Below are 19,768 nucleotides of genomic sequence, written 5' to 3' on the forward strand. Positions count from 1 at the left end.
AATCGGGTTCCCTCCTCTCTGGTTCCAGGTGTGTCACCTGAGAACCGCTGCTGCCAAGTCACTGCAGCGTGGCAGCTCCTGCATTGAGCATCTGCCCCCTGGTGGTCATTGCCCGTCACTTAGACTTTTATATATATAGATAAGCCAGCTCCCCTATGGCGCGCGATAAAAACTACCTACCCACAAACAACGTGTTAAAATCCTGATTTCTGAGCCTCATCCTCTGGAAATTCTGTTTGTTACTAATGTTGTGGCCTCACTCCATAACAAGGAAACAGAATTTCCGGAGGATGAGACCCAGAAATCGGGATTTTAAGAAGATTCCCAGGTGATTCTAATGTGCAGCCAAGGTTGAGAACCACGGGTCTAAGAGGGCACTTTACCTTTCTTTAGGAGACTGCACATCCCGGGCTGAACTGAAAACTGATGTCTCACCAGAGCAGAGTGGGGCAGACCACTGCAGACTGACCGAGGAGGAGCGGCCAGTGCAGAGCTGTCTAGCCAGAGTGGCCTGGCCTCAGGGCTTCCTCACAGCTGTGCTTTTTTTGTTGTATTCTCACAATTGAGCTGTTCCACAGCCTGTTGTTTTCACAGCCCCTGCTGTTTTCACAGCTGTGCTTTCTCACAGTTGAGTTGTTGCACAGCCTGCTCTTGTCACAGCTGTGCTGGATCACAATTGAGCTGTTTTGCACTGACTAGAGGTTCCTTCTTCACCGCACCCCAAATAGCAGATTCTTGTTGGCGCCAACGATCATGGACCATCAGTTGACAAAAGGAATTTATCTTTTTTCTTCTGCCTCTTCCTCCTTTTCTTTCATTCCTTCCATTTTTAAGTTTCAGTCTTTTATCTTTTCTTGCTCATTTCTCTCCCTCCTTTTCACTTCTCTTCCACCCCTTCCCACACCAGCTTTCCCCGCTCCTTGGTGATGGTATCTCCGCCATCTTCTCCTGCCCTGTGCGAGCTCACTTTCTCTGTGAATTGTGTAAGCCCCTGGTTACCCCGCTGCTAGTCTGGTGGTGGAGGAAGAATGGGGGAGAGGTTGGAGGAGGACAGCCTGGGAGGTTCTCAGGAGTCACTGAAGGCAGCAGCTCCTCTCATGGGCCTGACCACTCCTCACACCTGCCCCCTGAAGAGAGAAGAAAATGGAGGCCCGGAGTGGGGAGTAGCTTGCTCAAGACTAAATGGCCAGTTTGCTATTCACCAATGACCACCTTGTGGGGTCAGGTCCCCACTATCTTTCTAGCCAGATCTACCCTGCCATGTTCCCTGAGTTCCCCAGTGAGCTCAACAGGTTTGGGCTATGCCTCCAGCCTATTACAAAGATAGCACAGAATTTTTTATCACTATCAGACAGACCAATAGCTGTGTGATTTTGGAGAGCTAAGGCTTTCTCTTTTCATAGATTTCAATCCTATACGGATGAGCCCTGCTTGTTAATTAGAGAGAGAGGCGGGGAAAACCCGAGCCCTGGAGGTAATGAGTCAACAGGTTCGCACTCTGCCACACACTGTGCAAAGCACTTGTCAATTCATTTAATTTCCACAAGAAGGGAGGAGTAGTGGGCAGGAGAGGAGGCCACCACCATAGGGCTAGGCTGGCCCCAGAGCTGGTTCTTAAGGTCACACCTCTCAGAATGCCTACCATCAACAAATCAACCAATGACAAGTGTTGATTAGGTTGTGGAGAAAAAGGGAACCCTGGCACACTGCTGGTGGGAATGCAGACTGGTACAGCCACTGTGGAAAATAGTATGGAGTTTCCTAAAAAAATTAAAAATGGAACTCCCATTTGGTCCAGTCATCCCACTTCTAGGAATATATCCAAAGAAATCAGAAACACCAGTCAGAAAGGATATATGCACCCCTATGTTCATAGCAGCACAATTTACAATAGCTAAGATTTGGAAACAGTCTAACTGCCCATCAGCAAATGAGTGGATAAAAAAACTACAGTACATTTACACAATGGAACTACATGGCAATAAAGAAAAGGATTCTTACCATTTTCAACAGAATGGATGGACCTGGAGAGTATTATGCTGAATGAGATAAGCCAGTCAAAGAAAGACAAGTACCACATGATCTCACTCATATGTAGAACCTAGTGAACCAAATCAACTGATGATAACAATAGACCCAGTCATAGAAGCATGAGCGGACTGTTGAACCTCAGAGGGAAGGCAGGGGAGGGAGGGTGGGAAGAGATCAACCAATGAACTTGTGTACATGTATGCATAACCTGTGGACACATGGGGTGGTGAGGGCCTGGGGTCGGGGGCAAAGATGGGAGCAGGCTGGAAGAGGTTAATGAGGGGAAGAGGAGGACCTATGTAATACTTTCAATAAATGTTAAAAGGAAAAAATTTAACTAGTCAAGGCGTTTTGCAGATATCCATATGCTCAGACTGTTGAAAACTGACTGGCCTTTCTGCCTTCTTCTTTCAGCTCTTTGTGTCAAACACTGTCCTTTTCTTTAGTGGCATACTGAGTGCTTCCTGTGGAGGTTGCTGTCTCACTGGCCTCATGGGTTGTGTTGAAGTGCCACCTAGTGTTCTGTGCCAAGAGGCTGTGAGGTGCCACCCAGAAGTGTCGTGTTAGATGAGCTTCATTCAGGCATGAGTCACAGTGCTACTGGCCATGAGTTCTATGTTAATGAGTTAACAATACATATGAGTATGTATATTAATAAAATGAGGTGCCTTTAAACAGAAACACACAACCAAGGTCACATATTGATCCACTGGTGGAAATGATGTGACCAGAGGCCTTCAGGCATCTAACCTGTTCTCCTGAGGCCCATGACCTGATATTTGCCGAATTCAGTGTTACATAGGACTTGGGAGAACAGAACTGCCAAGAATAATGAAAATTGACTACATTTTCTTTGTGGCTATTATAGATGAGGTTTTCTCTATCATTATTTGTATGCATGAAAGCTATTGATTACTGTATATTAAATTTCTATCCTGCCACCTTCTGAGTTATTTTTATTGTATGAATTAGCACTATCATAGATTCTTTCAGGTTTTTGAGGTACACTTTTATCACATGCAAATATAATTTTACTTCTTTTTTAATTTCATTTGTTTAATTGTGTTGGCCATAACTCCTCCCTCCCTTCCCCTTTTTTAAGGACCACTGTACATCTACGTGGAAATGCTCTGAGCTGATAATGGACTGTGTCATTGATCCATTGACTCCTGGAGTTGAAAAGGGACTTAAGAGGCAATGTTGGTGACTCGGTCACTTGATGCATGGATCTTTATACACCACTCAAGAGGTCATCCAGTCTCTTCTTGAATGTCTGTTCCTTTGTGTCTGATAAGAGTGCCTTCTCTCTTTCAGGGAGTAACCCTATACCCATTCCACATAGTTCTGTGCCAATTACACAAGGTGGCCATCAAATCTGGACACATAGCGATTATGATTATTTTTACAGCTTGAACCCCTTTTGTTATTTCTGGCACGTGCTAAAGATGCACATTTGTTCAGTGACAGTCAAACAGGAATTACCTGAGGCAGTGCATACAGATGCACAAGCCACAGCCTAGCACAGCGGTTCTCAACCTGTGGGTCGTGACCCCTTTGGGGGTTGAACGACCCTTTCACAAGGGTCGCCTAAGACCATAGGAAAACACATATATAATTACATATTGTTTTTGTGATTAATCACTACGCTTTAATTATGTTCAATTTGTAACAATGAAAATGCATCCTGCATATCAGATATTTACATTATGATTCATAACAGTAGCAAAATTACAGTTATGGAGTAGCAACGAAAATAATTTTATGGTTGGGGTCACCACAACATGAGGAGCTGTATTAAAGGGTCATGGCATTAGGAAGGTTGAGAACCACTGGCCTAGCATCTCTCTTGCCGTCTTTGTTTCTCAGAGATCTTTGCCTGTGCCCAATGTTTTGGAAACAGCTGTTAAATACATTTTGTCAGGTTCTAATTTCTTTCTGGTGGGGGAGGAGGATTCAATTTGTTATTCAGTATTGGCTGGAAGTTGCCCTAGCTGGTTTGGCTCAGTGGATTGAGCATTGGCCTGCAGACTGAAGTGTCCCAGGTTCAATTCCAGTCAAGGGCACATGCCTGGGTTGCAGGCTCAATCCCTAATAGGGGATGTGCAGGAGGCAGCCAATCAATGATTCTCTCTCATCACTGATGTTTCTATCTCTCTCTCCCTTCTTCTCTAAAATCAATAAAAATATATTTTAAAAAATATTGGCTGGAAGTGCAAATACACCGTTGTTATTGCAATTTCCCCCAGCACATTGGCTGGGCATTATCAACAAAGGACAGCACATGTCACTTAATGTCACTGAGTACACCATGCTCTGTGAAGATTTACTAACAAACTATTATCATGTGTCTTTGTCCCACTGTCCTTCATCCCTGCAGTTCTGTGGAGATGAAGAAAGGTAGAATAGATAGCTGTGGAGATGAAGAAAGGTAGAATAGATAGAAGGTGCCCACCTTCCAGAAGTCAGAGGTCTCCCTGGAGCCTGACACAAGCACTCAGTTGCTTGTTGAATAATTAAATGAGTGCACATCGGCCCACATTGGTGCACGCTGGCCCACATGAGTGCACACCAGCCCACATGGAGGCACACTGACCACATGAGTACATGCAGGCCCACATGGATGCACACAGGCCCACATGGATGAACGCAGTCCCACATGGATGCATGCTGGCCCACAGGAGTTCAGGCAGGCCTACATGGACGTACGCAGGCCCACATGGATGCACAATGGCCCACATGGATGCGTGCAGGCCTGCAGGTGGCATGATGATTACAGCGACTGAATGAATGGCTTCTGCCCTGCCCCACCCGTTCTCTACTGGGCTCCACAGCCTTCCTGCCTGGGAGAAACTCCAGGTTCTGGGTGGCAGTACGCCTCCCACAACTCCCTGCCTTGTTCTGGTCCATTTCCATAATTCCTTCCTCATTGCATTCCTACTTTTGGCCTGATGCTGAGCTCATGTCCCTTTTCTAACACATTTTTGGAAGTGGATTCCTCTTTTAATTTCTTTGCCATACCTTGGTGATTTTTAGCTTTCTGGAATGTGAGTATCACTTTTAATTATGTTGTAAATTTTTAGAGTATTGGAATGCTGCCTACGCTTTTGCAAAAAGCATCCAATATTTGTCTTATTAATAATCTGTATCGTATGGTTATCTAGCCCCAAAGCTATTATTGACTAGTAGTGATTTGAATGAGCTTTTTCATTTTTTAAATTACTTAAAACTAATTTTATGAAGAAATTAATGAATAGGGGTGAATACTTTTGTATGTTATTGCTAAAATGTGTTCAAAGAAAGCAATATCTCATAATCCAGTAACTTTGAAATGTTTCCAATGTAAGTTTTTATTCTGGTTCCACGCTCAATTAGAGGTACCTACAACAGACTACAGACAAAAACAATTAGGAAGGGCTCAATAAAAACAATAAAATAGGAAATGTTCAGTCTTGTAGCTCTCATACAAGTTATTAAGTCTTAATTTCAGTCCTAATATTAAATGATAAAAATCCCTAATTCATATGAGATACTCAGTTTAAAACAAGACTTCAGGCTTGGATTATAACTAACTTCTAAAATTTTTGAAAATGCTACCACAGTAGTCTATCAGATTAAACTTCCGGGTGTGGAGAGTCCTGAAGATTGAGCGTATTTTTGTAAGGACAGGGGAAGGAACAGGACAAAGAAATGAAAAGCCAAAACCAACAAGCCCCGATAGGTCGGAGATCCCGGTGGGGGAGGCAGAGAAGTCTACCTGGTTACAGACAGGGGCAGCGGGGTGGAATGCAGGCGGCGGCCTTACCTCAGCAGAGGGGCTAGGTCCACAGTGTCAGGGCTGAGGTCTGGGCGGGCCCGGAGGAACGCTGGCTCTCTTAACCATAGCTGCTACTATACTGCTTTAATGTCTCCTGGCGGCAATCCTCAGCCCTTTGTTGCTGTGGAAGGCTCTATGAGTGCAGGGCGGGGCTGCTCAGGTGGAGGTGAAGCAGAGATGACTCCGCTGGCTGACTCCTAAACCCTGCGCCTCGACCCTCCTCTGGGGAAGTGGTGTCAGCATTACTTAAGGTATTAGGGCTTTGGCTGTACTGAGACCTAAACTGGCCCAGAAACTGGGGGGTGATCTCACTCTTGAGAGATTTCTGGGTGTTCTGGAGATAAACAATGTCGCCCCCCTCCCACCTTGGGCTCGGGGTGTCTCCAGGGGTAGGATTCTTGGGACCTGTTGCCATGGCAAGGGTCGTCTGAATCCGAGGACACCGCCTCCTGCAGAGGCAGCCTCTTGGCGGGTTTCTTTTTCTTTCTTCTAAGGTTCTCCTGTCTCAGCTCCCGGAGGTCGGTGGTGCCAGCTTCCCTGACTGGCCATGTAAGTAAGCTTGAGTTCTTCATGCCCACGTCTTCCCTAGAGAGACAGAATCGGGGTCACCACAGCCTCCACGGCTGCTGTGTCTACAGAGAGATCCAAGCCGAGAGGTAACAGATGTGGGCGAGGATGTGGAGAAAAGGGAACCCTCGTGCACTGTTGGTGGGAATGTAAATTGGTGCAGCCACCATGGAAAACAGTATAGAGCATCCCCCAAAATTAAAAATGGAACTGCCATGCCCTAGCTGGTTTGGCTCAGTGGATAGAGCATCAGAATGTGAACCAAAGGGTTCCGGATTCCATTCCCATCAAGGGCACGTACCTCGGTTGCAAGCTCCTCCCTGGCCTGGGCCCTGGTCGGGGTGTGTGTAGGAGGCAACCAGTCAATGTGTTTCTCTCACATCGATATTTCTCTTTCTTTCCCTCTCTCTTCCACTCTCTCTAAAAATTAATGGGAAAATATTCTTGGGGGAGAATTTAAATAAATAAATAAATAAATAGTAAATGTTAGTATTAAAAAAAATGGAACTGTCTTATGACCCAGCAATTCCACTTGGGTATTTATGCAAAGAAAATGAAATCACTATCTTGAAGAGATATCTGCACTCTTATGTTCATGGCAGAATTATTTATAGTAGCCAAGACATGGGAGCAACCTAAGTGTCCATCGATGAATGAATGAATACACATACACACACATACACACACACACTCACACATACATATATTATTCAGCAGTAATGAAAGAAATCTTACAACTTGCAACCACTTGAATGGAACTTGAGGGTATTTTGTTAAGTGAAATGTGTTAGAAAAAGACAAATACTGCATGATCTAGTGGTCGTTGCCAGGGTGGGGGAAATGGAGAGGTGTTTGTTGGTCAAAAGGTACCAAAAAACACAGAGGAAATATACTGGGCAATTTATTTATCCAGAAATGTCTTTCAAAGAAGGCAACTTGGGAACAAATACCTTGACTTCATTCAGCCATGCCAGCATGGCACACCATTTGAGAACTGGCTTTTTCAGAGCCTTCAGGGTAAGTTAAGACCATATTTTGTTAAACCATATTTTGTTCCCATAATCAGCATCTGCCACCTTGACCACCAGCCTTCATTCTAAAAAACTTTGACTATGGCTGCTTTCAGATCCTTTTGGAAATTGTCAAGAAAAAGTTAATAGGATGGGAAAAATTTTTAGTTATTTCTAAACAGAAAATTCCATCGATCAAATCCCTCTTCAAAGGAGCAAGATTTACCACATGTGATACTTTTCAAAGACAAGCTCAAAAACTCTGGAGGTAGTTTCCAAGAAAGATGAAAAACTGGCTTGACTAGTTCATACCCATTAGGATAGTTATTATTGAAAAGAAAATAAATAAAACTAAAAAATAACAAGTCCTGGCCAGGACATAGAGAAACTGGAACCCTGTGCACTGCTGGTGGGAATGTAAAATGGAGCAGCTGCTGTGGAAAGCAGTAGACAGTCCCTCAAAATGTTAAAAGTAGAACTACCATGTGACCGGCAATTCCACTTCTGGTTATATACTCACAGAATGAAAGCAGGGCCTCCCCTGTTCATAGCGGTTTTACTCACAATAGCCATGAGGTGAAAGCAACCCAAGTGCTCAGAGACAGAGAGAGGGGTAAACAAAATATGGTTTACACATACAATGGGACATTTGTTCAGCCTTAAAAAGGAAAGGAAGTCTAGCATTTGCTTCAACATGGATGAACCATGAGGGCACTGTGCTAAGTGAAACGAGCTAGTCACAGAAGGACAACTACTGTATGACTCCACTTATGTGAGGTTCCCACAGTAGTCAAAATCATGGAGACAGGAAGTAGGACGGTGGTTGCCAAGGGCTGGGGAGAAAGAATGCCTTGAATCCTTGCAAATAAAAGGAGAATAATTCCTTCATCTTCATGACAGAAGTCAGAATGCTTTTCTGAAAGGTCAGCAAAATAGTGTTAGATTTGAGATTAGAACCAGATAGACAAATAACCTGGAGGTAAAAAGTGTGACACTGAATAAAGAATAACCATGGAACCACAGTTTAAGCAATAAGTTGCCCACCTCTGCTTCCTCCGGAGTTCTTAGAGATCATGAATCTCAACCTAGAAACTGATTATAGGTGCAAAGTTATGAATAAAATTCAGGAAGTAAAAAGTGGGGTCCACTTACACTTTGGGATCCTCCTGAATTGGGGGTGACTTTATATGAGAGCAAGAGAGAGCATACTTGTTCTGGCTGATCTTTATAAGTGCATTTCGTGGGCAAAATTCCTGCAATAACACAAAGGAGTAACTGAGAGATGTCCACAGTTCAGATGCAATTTTATTCCAGCTCAGCCCATTGTAATAGCGACTAGCCATTATCCTATTTAGAGTGATACTTAAGAGTGCGGTTTAGATACAGAGCCTCACTTGATAATTACATGCTGAATAAAAGTCATTGTTGAGTCCTCTCTGTCATTCTCCATGCCCTGGATCATTTGCCAAGTCCAGCCATGCACACACACACACACATCCTCTCACATAACCACCGTCCTATCTTTATTTCGGCCTTGGCCATCCCTTTCCTGGGCTTATAAGCTGTCACCACCGCCCCTTGATGAGTGCTGACCGTCAGCCCCATAAGTCTCCCAGCATCTCCGTCAGAGCTGTTTTCAGCGTCCATGCCCTGACCATGCCACACCCTGGGGATGTGCCGGGAGGTCTCTTCAGTCATCCCTGGATTTGCTTCCTCCTTTCCTGCCTGCGAGACATCCCACAGCAGCGCCAGCCAGTGCCCTTCTGGCGGCCCCTGTGCTGTCGTCGAACAGCCCCAGGAAAGCCCGTTTCTCTCAGGCTGGGGAGAAGGCACCCTTTCTCCTCCTTGTCTGTCAGGTTGCTTTCAGTGCCTCTGGGCCCACTGGCTCAGTTGCTGTTTGCTCACGGTCTTCAATCCAGAATTGACTGGATGTTTCATTCTGCATAGCAGCAGGCAGACGCAGAGGGCAAGCGTGCAGCCTGAGCGCCAGACCTCCTTGTGCCTGCCTGTTCTACGCCCGTGTGTGATGACCTCTCTGCTTCGATTTCCTTGTCCGAAGATAGGGCGACTGGTCCCACATCACAGTGTTCTGGGCTCTCAGCGGTCCGCTGCGGGCCACGCACTTGGAGCAGCACCTGTGGCACATACTAAGGCCTAAACAAGTTAGCGTCTGTGATTCCATTTGCTCCTGTTTGCTCACCAGTCTCTTTTCCGAGCATAGTAAGTAGTCCATCCAAGCAAAGTTATTCCTATTAGAAACATCATTTCTTCAAACAATTTGAAAAGCAATTGTGAGAACCTTCTCTTCCCCACGGGCTGTCATGGTGCAAAGGTGCCCAGGCCACAGCTCCTGCACTGAAGGAGGTGGGAGCTGGCTGGCAAGGAAGCCGGTGTGGGAAGAGGGAGGACAGTGGGCGGGACCCCCCCCCCCCCGCCCCCGAGGGCCTCAGCAGGGGGGCACAACGAGGCAGAGGCTGCTTTGTGGAAAGAAGATGGAAGGCCGTCCAGGAGCGGAAGCCCAGGGGCAGGAAAGGCCGCTGTGTTCCAGCTCACAGGGCAGCCAGATACGTGTCGGTCGAGCCCCGCTTTTTTTTCCCCCTTTTTCCTTTTTTCCCTTTCTTCCTTTCTTTTCTTTCCTTCTTTTAAAAATTTTCAGTTAGTGTTTACATTTAATATTATTTTGTAGTAGTTTCAGGCGTACAGCATAGTGGCAGACAATCCTGCACTTTATAGAGTGACCCCGATGTTTCCAGTCCCCACCTGGCACCGTACAGAGTTACTATAATATTACTGACGATGCTCCCTGTGCTGTACTTCACATCCCCAAAGCTGCACTTTTTCTTGAGGTTGATGAAAAGTGTGTGGGGGTGGGGAGGGGAGGGGACATCAGGCAGGCAAATGACATCATCAGATTCATAACTGATATGGATGTTTTCTGAAACGTTTAGGACAGATCCATTGGGAGGACGGCAGGGGAGCACCAGGCAGGAGCTTCCTGAGCACTAGCGAGAGCGAGAGCGAGAGCTGTAAGGACAAGAAGGACCTGATGAAGCCAAGGGAGCTCCCAGGCAGGAGGCAGAACGGGAGCCCAAAAGGCCATCCCGTGAGGAGCAGGGAGGCCGTGGCTCCAGTAGTAAGGGCAGCTTTTGTGTGTTGAGTGGGCAGAATCCAAACCACAGGGGGAGTAGATGCAGCTGGGAAACCATTTCTTCAGGACACCTGGCAGGGCCAGGAAAGAGCTAGGTGCGGCCCGCAGAGAGGGGGTGAGGGAGCGGCTCCTGCTGGCGACACAGCCCTTTCCCAGAACCAGTTCTACTTACTCTCCGGTTGTTACACTTCAAAACCGTGTAGAGTTTATCTTCGACCACATCCGGATTCGGAAGTGCTATGACAATGGCAGGGACATAGAAGTCAAATCCATTGGGTGTCACAATCTTGGCAAATACATAATCTCCAACCTGTAGATGAGAACATGCTTCATAGAAAACACTTGGCTTAGCGGCCTTCTAGACAGTATTAATATAAGCGTGTTTTAAAACACCCAGGGTTCTAAATTTCAAATACATAATTTTTTCTCAGAAAGAGCCAATAGTTCCACAATTCCTGCACTCACTGGCCACCCTGGAATGCAGTGATTGGCTTGAGGAAGCCCCACTGCAGCAGGGCCTGGGAGGGGTCTGGAAACATCCTCCCAGGACAGGTGGGAAGGGCCTGCAGGGCCTCACATGAAGACCCAGGGGAGAGGAACACAGGCCTGCTCGCGGTGCTCGGAAAACACGGAGGACTCCGTGGGTAAAGGGGCATGGAGATCGCTTCCAGCGGACAGGAAGTCCTGGGCAGGGACACAGCTGCTGGGCACTTGTCAGATGGACAGGATCCCACCAGAAGGACGTACGCTGACAAGCGCCTGGGTCTGGCAGGGGAGGTGGGGCCACACGACCAGGTGCTCCTGCAAGTGTCTCCCTCGGTGCTTTCCCTCCACGCTCTCCAAAACCCACGGCACTGCAGTTCTGGGGTTTTCTTGCTACTCTCTGGCCTGGCTGTCAAGGAAAGCATGACCTCTGCCCTTGCTTCAAAACTATTTAGCCCGGCTGGTGTGGCTCAGTGGTTGAGCATTGACCTATGAACCAGGAGGTCATGGTCTGATTCCCGGTCAGGTACATGCCTGGGTTGTGGGTTCAATCCTCAGTAGGGGGCATGCAGGAGGCAGCCAATCAATGATTCTTATCATTGATGTTTCTATCTCTCTCTCCCTTTCTCTCTGAAATCAATAAAAATATATTTTTTAAGAAAAACTATTTAAAATAGTTTGCAGTTATAGTTTCAAGAGCACAAATAGCCTCAGCCACTCCCTTCCCTGACCATCTATGGCCTGTAAAGTGGCCGGTGCAGTCCTGAGCTATATGCCAGGCAGTTAGCAGATCAGGATCATGAACAAAGAAATCTCTAGGCAAGTGGTCATAGAAAAGGGCCATTCCTCTTCCAGCCCAACCAGAGTGCAGCGAAGGGCCTAGCACGGCAGCCTGTCCTCAGAGGGCTGGGAATGTGAAAGGGTTCAGGAACAGGGGCTGGAGCCAGTACCTGGAGCAGCGGGCAGGGCATGGCGCCCCCGATAGGCGTGATGAAGGAGGTAGGCACCACCCTGGTGTCTCCGTACCTGAAGTTCACCAGTGCATGGGTGGGGCTTAGGCACTTCTTCACGACCCCTGGAAGGAATCAAAGTTAAGATATGATAGGAGGACAAGGAAAGCCTGTTGCCTTGGGCTGCCCCTCCTGTGGACTGGCTAATTGTCACACTTTGCCTCTTGGACGACTCACCAGATGGTGAGGGATGCCTCCGGGGGGTGGGGCTAGGGTGCAGACTGCAGGCGGGGAAGGGCATGCTCTGGCCTGGGCACCACAGAGCTGGGGCCAGAGCATGCACAGCCCACTCACCCAGCGTCACCCTGCTTGGAGGGGATTTTCGACAGTGTCTCAGTATTGTACTGCATACATGCGATCGGCCATAGTACAAACGAGTTTAAAGTACTGCAATGTTTGGGGATGTTTCAGAAAGTTGTCTTTTACAACAAATATGAGATCAGAGGATTCTGCTTATAGTGAATGGTTAGTAAAACTTGGAGATGGCAAACTTGATAGCAGTTTTCATTTAGGAATGGATATTATTGAAATCCCCCATGAAATGATTTGTAATGGATCTATTATTGAAGCTACCTTTGAAAATAGTATATCTGTAGATATATTTAAAAATATATCTAAACATGTGATTCTTTGTCCAAAAAATGAGCACACTCATAAATTAAATGAAGACATTTTGGACATGCTCAATGGAGATTTTCACACATATTTGAGTGATGATTCCATCGATTCAATGGATGCTGCCAAACTAAAAAAGAGGTTGTTCTGATTCCAAGAATTATTTGTCCCCATCTGACACTGGCCTTCCATTTAAATTGATTCAACGACAGCTTCCCATGATGCCAGCATTTGTGATGACTATTAATAAAGCACAAGGACAAACTCTAGACAGAGAAGGAATATTCCTACCTGAACCCATTTTCGCACATGGTCAGTTATATGTTGCTTTCTCTAGAGTTCGGAAAGCATGTGATGTTTAAGTTCTAAATACTTCAGCACAAGGGAAATTAGTCAAGCACTCTGAAAGCGCTTTCACTCTTAATGTGGTGTACAGGGAGATATTAGAATAAGTTTAATCACTTTATCAGTCATTGTTTGCATCACTGTTGTTTTCATATCATGTTTTTGTTGTTTTTATATCATGCCTCTGTTGTTATATCCTTTTGTTGCTGTTTATTAATAAATTTATATATTATTTTCATATACATTTTACTAATTTCCTTTCATCTCTCACACTTCTATTATAGAGAAAGGGCAAATAGCAATATTAAAATATTTCCACTAATTAATTCCCTTTTAATGTGCATGAATTTCATGCACCGGGCTACTAGTTTTTTATAAAAATAACTATCACAGTAGAATTGAAATTCTCAATTAAAGAAAAGATTCATTGACTTTAGTGGGGAGAGGAGCAAAAGCTAAGCACCTCGGGTACCCATGCATCACCATTTCAACTGGCCTAGGCAACATTTCCTAACTGGCCACTAAGCAAAGTCACGGATTTTACAACTAAATTCAAATGTTTATTTCCTCTGAACTGACTTATTTGAGTTTAATCACAATCACAGATTAAAACTTCTCAAATAGCCCGATCCCATGGAGCTAGGAGGAGTGTGTGCTCTCTGCCTCTAACTGCATATTAAAACAAACCAACCCCCAGGGCAGTCATCACTGCCCGCATGGCCTTGGCGTTGCAGGCGGCCATGTGTCAACTGTTTCCTCTACTTCCCCAGACAGGCAGCAAAGTGCTCAGCATGTTCTCATCACAGGGGAGGGTGCTGCGGAAACGTTGGAGCCAATCCACTTTGCTCTGAGACCCTGGCCAGTAAACTGATCCCAAGCTCTTAATCCAGCCTTTTGGAATCCAGTCCTTGTCAGCATTTTCATTCACGGGCCAAATGGGCTTTGGACCCCTCTCCCGGCTCAGATCATAGGACCAAGCAGGGTGGCTCCTGTAACCACCGCCCAGCACATTAGCGCCCCAGAGGAATGGCAGGTTTTCAGGCCCTGCTCCTGCAAAGGGGTTTTCTGTCCTAGCCTATGAGCTCATCTCAGCCGCTCAGATCACAGTCACACTTATCCCACCCACTCCAAAGCACATCTAGCAAATTTCAGAGAAAATGTCTTAGTTGTCAGTTCTACACAGGTGCCTGCTGGAAACCAAACTTCTGCTGAAGCCGTTTTTTACTTAAAAATAAGATTTTAATTAAACATTACAAAGAATTATTCCTTTAACCCTGAGTCTGAAGAGAAAATCTGTCTAGAGATAGAGATATTGAGACATCACACAAAAGAAGTGCGCCTCCAATTCATTATGTTGCTGACACATCTCATTATCTCCCTGTCCACACTCCCATGGCTTGTAGGTGTCACTACTTATGGCCCAAGCCAGGAACCTGAGCGACATCCTAGCCATCCTCAGCCACTCTTGACACGGCAATGAGAGACTCGTCCAAATGTGACTGTGTCTCCCTGCTTTAAGTGTGGCTCCCCAGTAAAATCTACACTTTGAAAAAATCTTTGCCCAAGGGCATACTTATTGATTTTAGAGAGGGGGGCGGAGGGAGGGAGGGAGAGAGAGAGAGAGAGAAAGTCAATTAGTTGCCTCCTGAATGCGCCCTGATCAGGGATCAAACCTGCAACTTGGGTACATGCCCTGACTGGGAATGGAACCCACATGTTTTAGTGTGCCAAACCACATTCCAACCAAGTGAACCACCCGGCCAGGGCAAAATTGCCATTTCTTAACATGACCCTTAATAAACAGTCCCGTATTTACCTCTCTGAAGCGCCTCATTATTTCCTACCCTTCCTTTGCATTCTAGTTCCCGCCATATCTGCTTTATTTCTCCAGACATGAAATATTTTCTTCACCTCTAGATCTTCATTCATGTTACCTTCACTGTCCGCAAAGCTCTCACATGAACGTACCTGGTTGGTGCCGTTAGGATCACCTGCTCCAGGAGCTCTTAGGCCAACCGCTCAGGCCTAGCCACACGGCCTCTCCCTCCAATGTGCCATGTGCATTCGGCCTCAGGACTTTGCACCGCTGTTCCCTCTGCTTAGAACTCTCTTCTTTCAGGTAAGCTCATGGCCTGCCCCTGCTCCTTCAGGCCCTCACTCATCACCTTCCCCGGCAGCTCTTCATGGGCCACCATAGTTAGAACTGCCCCTTTCACCTCGACCCCTGCGTGCTGGATTTCTCTCTGTAGCACTGTATCTGACACACTACATATGTGTCCGGTTGCTTGTCCGTCTCCCTCACTAGAATGTAACCCCCATGAACATAAGAGTTTCCATCTGTTGCTCACCACACTAGTTTGAACAGCACTTTAGGAATATTACATACATGGAACACAGTAGATGTGCAGTAAAGATTTGTTTGCTAAACAAATGAGGGATTGAAGTAAATGTGTTTTCTGGCTCTCCCTCCCTCCCCGCAAATCATGGGGAGAAACCCATCACTATTTCATTTTAGAAGTGGAATATCTTAGTACGGCTATGAAATCTCAATGTTCTGGGGAAAGCGCAGTTTGAGAACCGCTGGTCCCCTCCCCGATAGCATATTTTTTAACGAAGCAATCTTACAAAATAAAATATCTACCTGGGAAATAAAAGCCATTTGCGTCGCATCTTGCAATAACCCTCTGGCCTTTGAGGTGATGCAATTTTTTGGATTTGATTTTCTTTGTTGAATTTCCTTGAAATTTCTGTGGCTAAAACGATAAAAGATTATAATTGAAAGGAAAGTCAGTGCAGACAGTGACAGTCGCAGGCCCAGGCGCCTCAGGCCTCACAGGGGAGTGCGGGACGTGCGTGCGCTGTGCCCTCTCTCTGGAACTTCCTGCTCTCCGCTGCTGGGAACAGGCTTTCGCCCAACTGACCTGAGAGCCTTGCTGCCTGAACATAATCAGATTTTGTTAAAACCAAACAAAACCAAAAAGCCAACCTTTTCCAGAGAATTGAAATAGGATCCAGAGTCTTAAAACGTAATATTCAACATATCATTATACAATCCAAAATGCAACAGACAAGAAAAGCAAGCCAATATGACCAGTTCTCAAGGTATGAGGCGATCAATAGATCACAATACTGAGATGACCCAGGTGTTGTAATGATCAGATAAAGACTTAAACCAACAATCAGAGTCCATGACGTAAAGCAAATACTTTTGAAATGAATGAAAAAATGTTTTCAGCAGAGAAATAGAAATAGTTTTTATAGTTTTTAAAAAAACTATAAAAATTACAAAATGAAAATTTTAGAAGTGAAAAATATCTGGAAGGGCTTAATAGTAGAATTGATATGACAGAAGAGACAAATCAACAGAAATTATTCAATCAGAAGAACACAGAGGAAAGAGGGGTTTTAAAAATGAGCAAGATCCGTCCTATTCTAGATGCCCCTTCAAAGCCCAGCCCAGCCCAGTTCTCTCTCGCTGGGCAAACTCACCAGGCAGATTCAGAAAAAGCAGAGGTGTATCCTTACAATGAATATTATCCAGCCATTTATATCTGACTGGAGGCCTAGTGCACGGATTTGTGCACCGGTGGGGTCCCTCGGCCTGGCCTGCACCCTCTCTCAATCTGGGACCACTCGGGGGATGTTGGACTGCCAGTTTCGGCCTGATCCCTCCAGGCCAGGCTGAGGGACCCCACTGGTGCATGAATCCATGCACCAGGCTTCTAGTATGCATATTAGATCTTTGGTTAATCTCTTCCCGCCCTCCCTCTGCGATTCATCAGCCTGTTCCATGTTTCCATGCCTGTGAGTTGAGCGTCTGCCCCGTGGTGGTCAGTGCGTGGCATGGCTACCAGTTGAATGGTCAAATGGCTGAACAGTCAAATGGTCGCTTAGGCTTTTAGAGAGAGAGAGAGATGTGTACTGGTTAATGGTTATCCAAGGTGGGGGTGCAAACAGATGGACTGCAAATGGGCATGAGGGGTCTCTCTGGGGTGATGGGAATGTGCTAAAACTGGATTGTGGTGGTGGTTGACAGCTCAGTCAGTTTTACTAAAAATCACTGAATTGAAACAGGTGAGTTTTAGGTTGTCAAAATAGTATTTCTCTAAATCTGTGTTGTTGTTGTTTTTAAAGGAAGTAAAAATAGACAGCCATTTATTTATGGTTTGCTCCTAGAAAATGCTCACATTATTTTACACACAGTGGGCTATGGAGCGAATGAGTACAGAAGCTTCAATAAACTGACAAAATAGAAACAGACTCATAGAGAACAGCTGTCAGAGGGGAGCGGGGAGGGAGCTGGGTGAAAAAGGTGAAGGGATTAGGCAAAGAAAACAACACCTCATAGACACAGACGTCAGCACGACAATTACCGAGGGAAAAGGGGTAGGGGAGTGGGGGGTGGGGGGGAGTAGAAGCCGGTAAAGGGGTGATAAATGATGATGGAAGGGGACTTGGTTTGTGGTGGTGAACACACAATACAATAGACAGATGATGTATAATAGAATTCTTCATCTTAAGCCTATATAATTTTATTAACCAATGCCACCCCAATAAGTTCAATAAAAATTTTAAAAAATTTAAAAAAAGAAATAGGAAGAAAAAGATAAACCAAATAGGCCTTTTCCTTCAAATCACTACATTGCAGAAACTGGAGATTTTCCCTACTAGATTTTTAAAAAAATATTTTTTCCCTGTCTCACCATTAATTTATTAATTCTTGGGTTTCTTAAAGAAATTAGTCCTCCTCCATCTGACTGCCCAGCAACATCATTCTCCAGCTTCTCTTTGCAGACAGTCAAGTGTCCCTCTTCTCCATGAGAGAAAGCCAACAGCAGGCGTGTTCACATGCATTTTGAGGTTACTTTTTTGCAATGCTATGGTTACACCATAAATAAAGTGTTAAATGCATATTTTATGAGTTCATCTACAGGACTCCACTTAAGCAAATCTCTAATGTATGAGGCGATTGACTATAAAATTTAAATAACTTCAGGTGGTCTCAACACCATTTGCTCTTGGCCATTATTCATTCCAGTACAGTTAGGATATGAGCGGGCCCACTTCCAGGGCGCCTGCTGCGACTGGTGCAGCATCCATCATTTGGGCCTGTTTGGATGCGCTGCACAGGTTCATCAGAACAAGTGGGGGCCCGGCCGATCTGCTGGGAGATGGACACGTGGAGCCAGGTCCTCAGAGGTGAAGAAGTGGGAACCAAGAGGTGGTCTCTTGAAGGAACCGCGGGATCTGATCAAATGTCGGCCTATGCAGACGCGGACGGAATGCCAGGTGAGCACTCCCCTTTTGTTTATGATGCTCCCATTTAGCCGGATTTGCTTGGGTACCTCCATCCTATTTTTACTAATGTAGTCAGTATGTCAGAGGACAGTCGACATCACTGGTATATGGTGAATGTCAGCTGCTTGTTCCTGGCCTGTCACACCTTCCACGGGAGATTCAGAGTGACCGGCAGTCGGAAATGGCCTCAAAGGGAGGAGCCTGGGCCAGGCGGCAGGAGGGGCCGGATCAAGTGCTGCCTGCTGGCTGTGGGACTTGGGGCAACTTTTTACCCTTCCCTAGAGTCAGTTTCTGCAAATGCAAAACGAGGGTATAACCTAAGTGCTCTCCACGCCTTTGTCCAGGAGAGTCCAGCCATACTAGGGCTTCCTGCCCTGCAGGGACCACTGTCAGCCCTTGTGTAAACTGTCTGAGGTTTTTACAATTTGAGGGAAATGTGCCAGCCAGGACTATGACCGTGAGTAGCACAATTTTCTGTCATCATACCCACAGAGATGCCCATACCACAGTCACATAGGATCCACATAAAGTTTCCCACAGACCCACGTAAAGCTTCTAATTAGATAGAATTTAGAATTTTGAGAATCTGGAACAAGATGAATTAAATCATTGTTACTTAAAAACCTTTACCTAAAGGTAAACTTCCATGAAGGTTACCTTTACATAAAGCTAACTTCTACAGCCACCTGCTTCATGCCACCAGGATTCACAGCCAAGACCAATCGACCTGGGAGGCACCTGCCGGTGGCCACGGAGCCACCAGACTGCCTCTCTGCCTCCAGCAGATAATCAGTGTTCTTCCAGACAGATGACCACATTGAACCAGAAAGGTCTTTTCCCATTTAGATTTCATCAGTATAACAGGGAAGCCATTAAAAGGACCTACGCCTAGATACATTCAAGATTCTAAATGAGGGTAATCACATAACTAACTTACCTAACCCCTTTTTTCTCCAGATTCCAAATATTGATTTGGTTCTCTCAATATCCTAGCCGGCTGCTTCTGGAGGGGCAAGGCCCTGGGAGGCAGGTCAGAGGGTGTGGGGACAGGCTGGGCACTGTCTCTGTGCACCTCCCGCCTTGTCTCTCCAGCTCTACCCCCTGCTCAGGACCAGTGCTGCCGGGACCCCAGCAGCACTACTTTCTGCTGCCCCTTCAACTCTCTGCTCTTGCCACTGCTGGGGGCCTCAGACCCCGGGGCTGCCTTAGCCCTACCTCCACTGCTGCAGGAAGTCCCTTCGCTAACGTTTCTTCACGTGGACCAACTGAAGGGGAGTCTGTTTCCTGCCTGGACCCCACTGATAAGGCCTCCAGGTGGCTCTCCAGATGCGGAGGTCGGTGGCCAGCCCACACCTGTTCAGGGTAGAGCCATGACTGTGGAAGAGAGACCCCGGGGGCAGGAGAGAGCTGAAGACCAGCAGCTCATCTCCAGCAGGGGTGCCTCAGG

General features: G+C 46.1%; 1 protein-coding gene across 1 annotated transcript in view; it reads right to left on the reverse strand.

The window, feature by feature from the left end:
* Positions 1-5,370: 5,370 nt before the first annotated feature.
* The window catches only part of VWA3B (von Willebrand factor A domain containing 3B), a 127,820-nt gene continuing 113,422 nt past the window's right edge, over positions 5,371-19,768 (reverse strand). The window contains 7 exon segments of the mRNA XM_015570022.1: positions 5,371-6,003; positions 6,006-6,031; positions 6,158-6,430; positions 8,575-8,675; positions 10,743-10,880; positions 12,004-12,128; positions 15,665-15,776. Of these exon segments, the coding sequence (XP_015425508.1) occupies positions 5,930-6,003; positions 6,006-6,031; positions 6,158-6,430; positions 8,575-8,675; positions 10,743-10,880; positions 12,004-12,128; positions 15,665-15,776 (849 nt within the window). The 3' untranslated portion in view covers positions 5,371-5,929.

This window comes from Myotis davidii, unplaced genomic scaffold (genome assembly GCF_000327345.1).
Source record: "Myotis davidii unplaced genomic scaffold, ASM32734v1 scaffold1065, whole genome shotgun sequence".
Lineage (NCBI taxonomy): Eukaryota > Metazoa > Chordata > Mammalia > Chiroptera > Vespertilionidae > Myotis > Myotis davidii.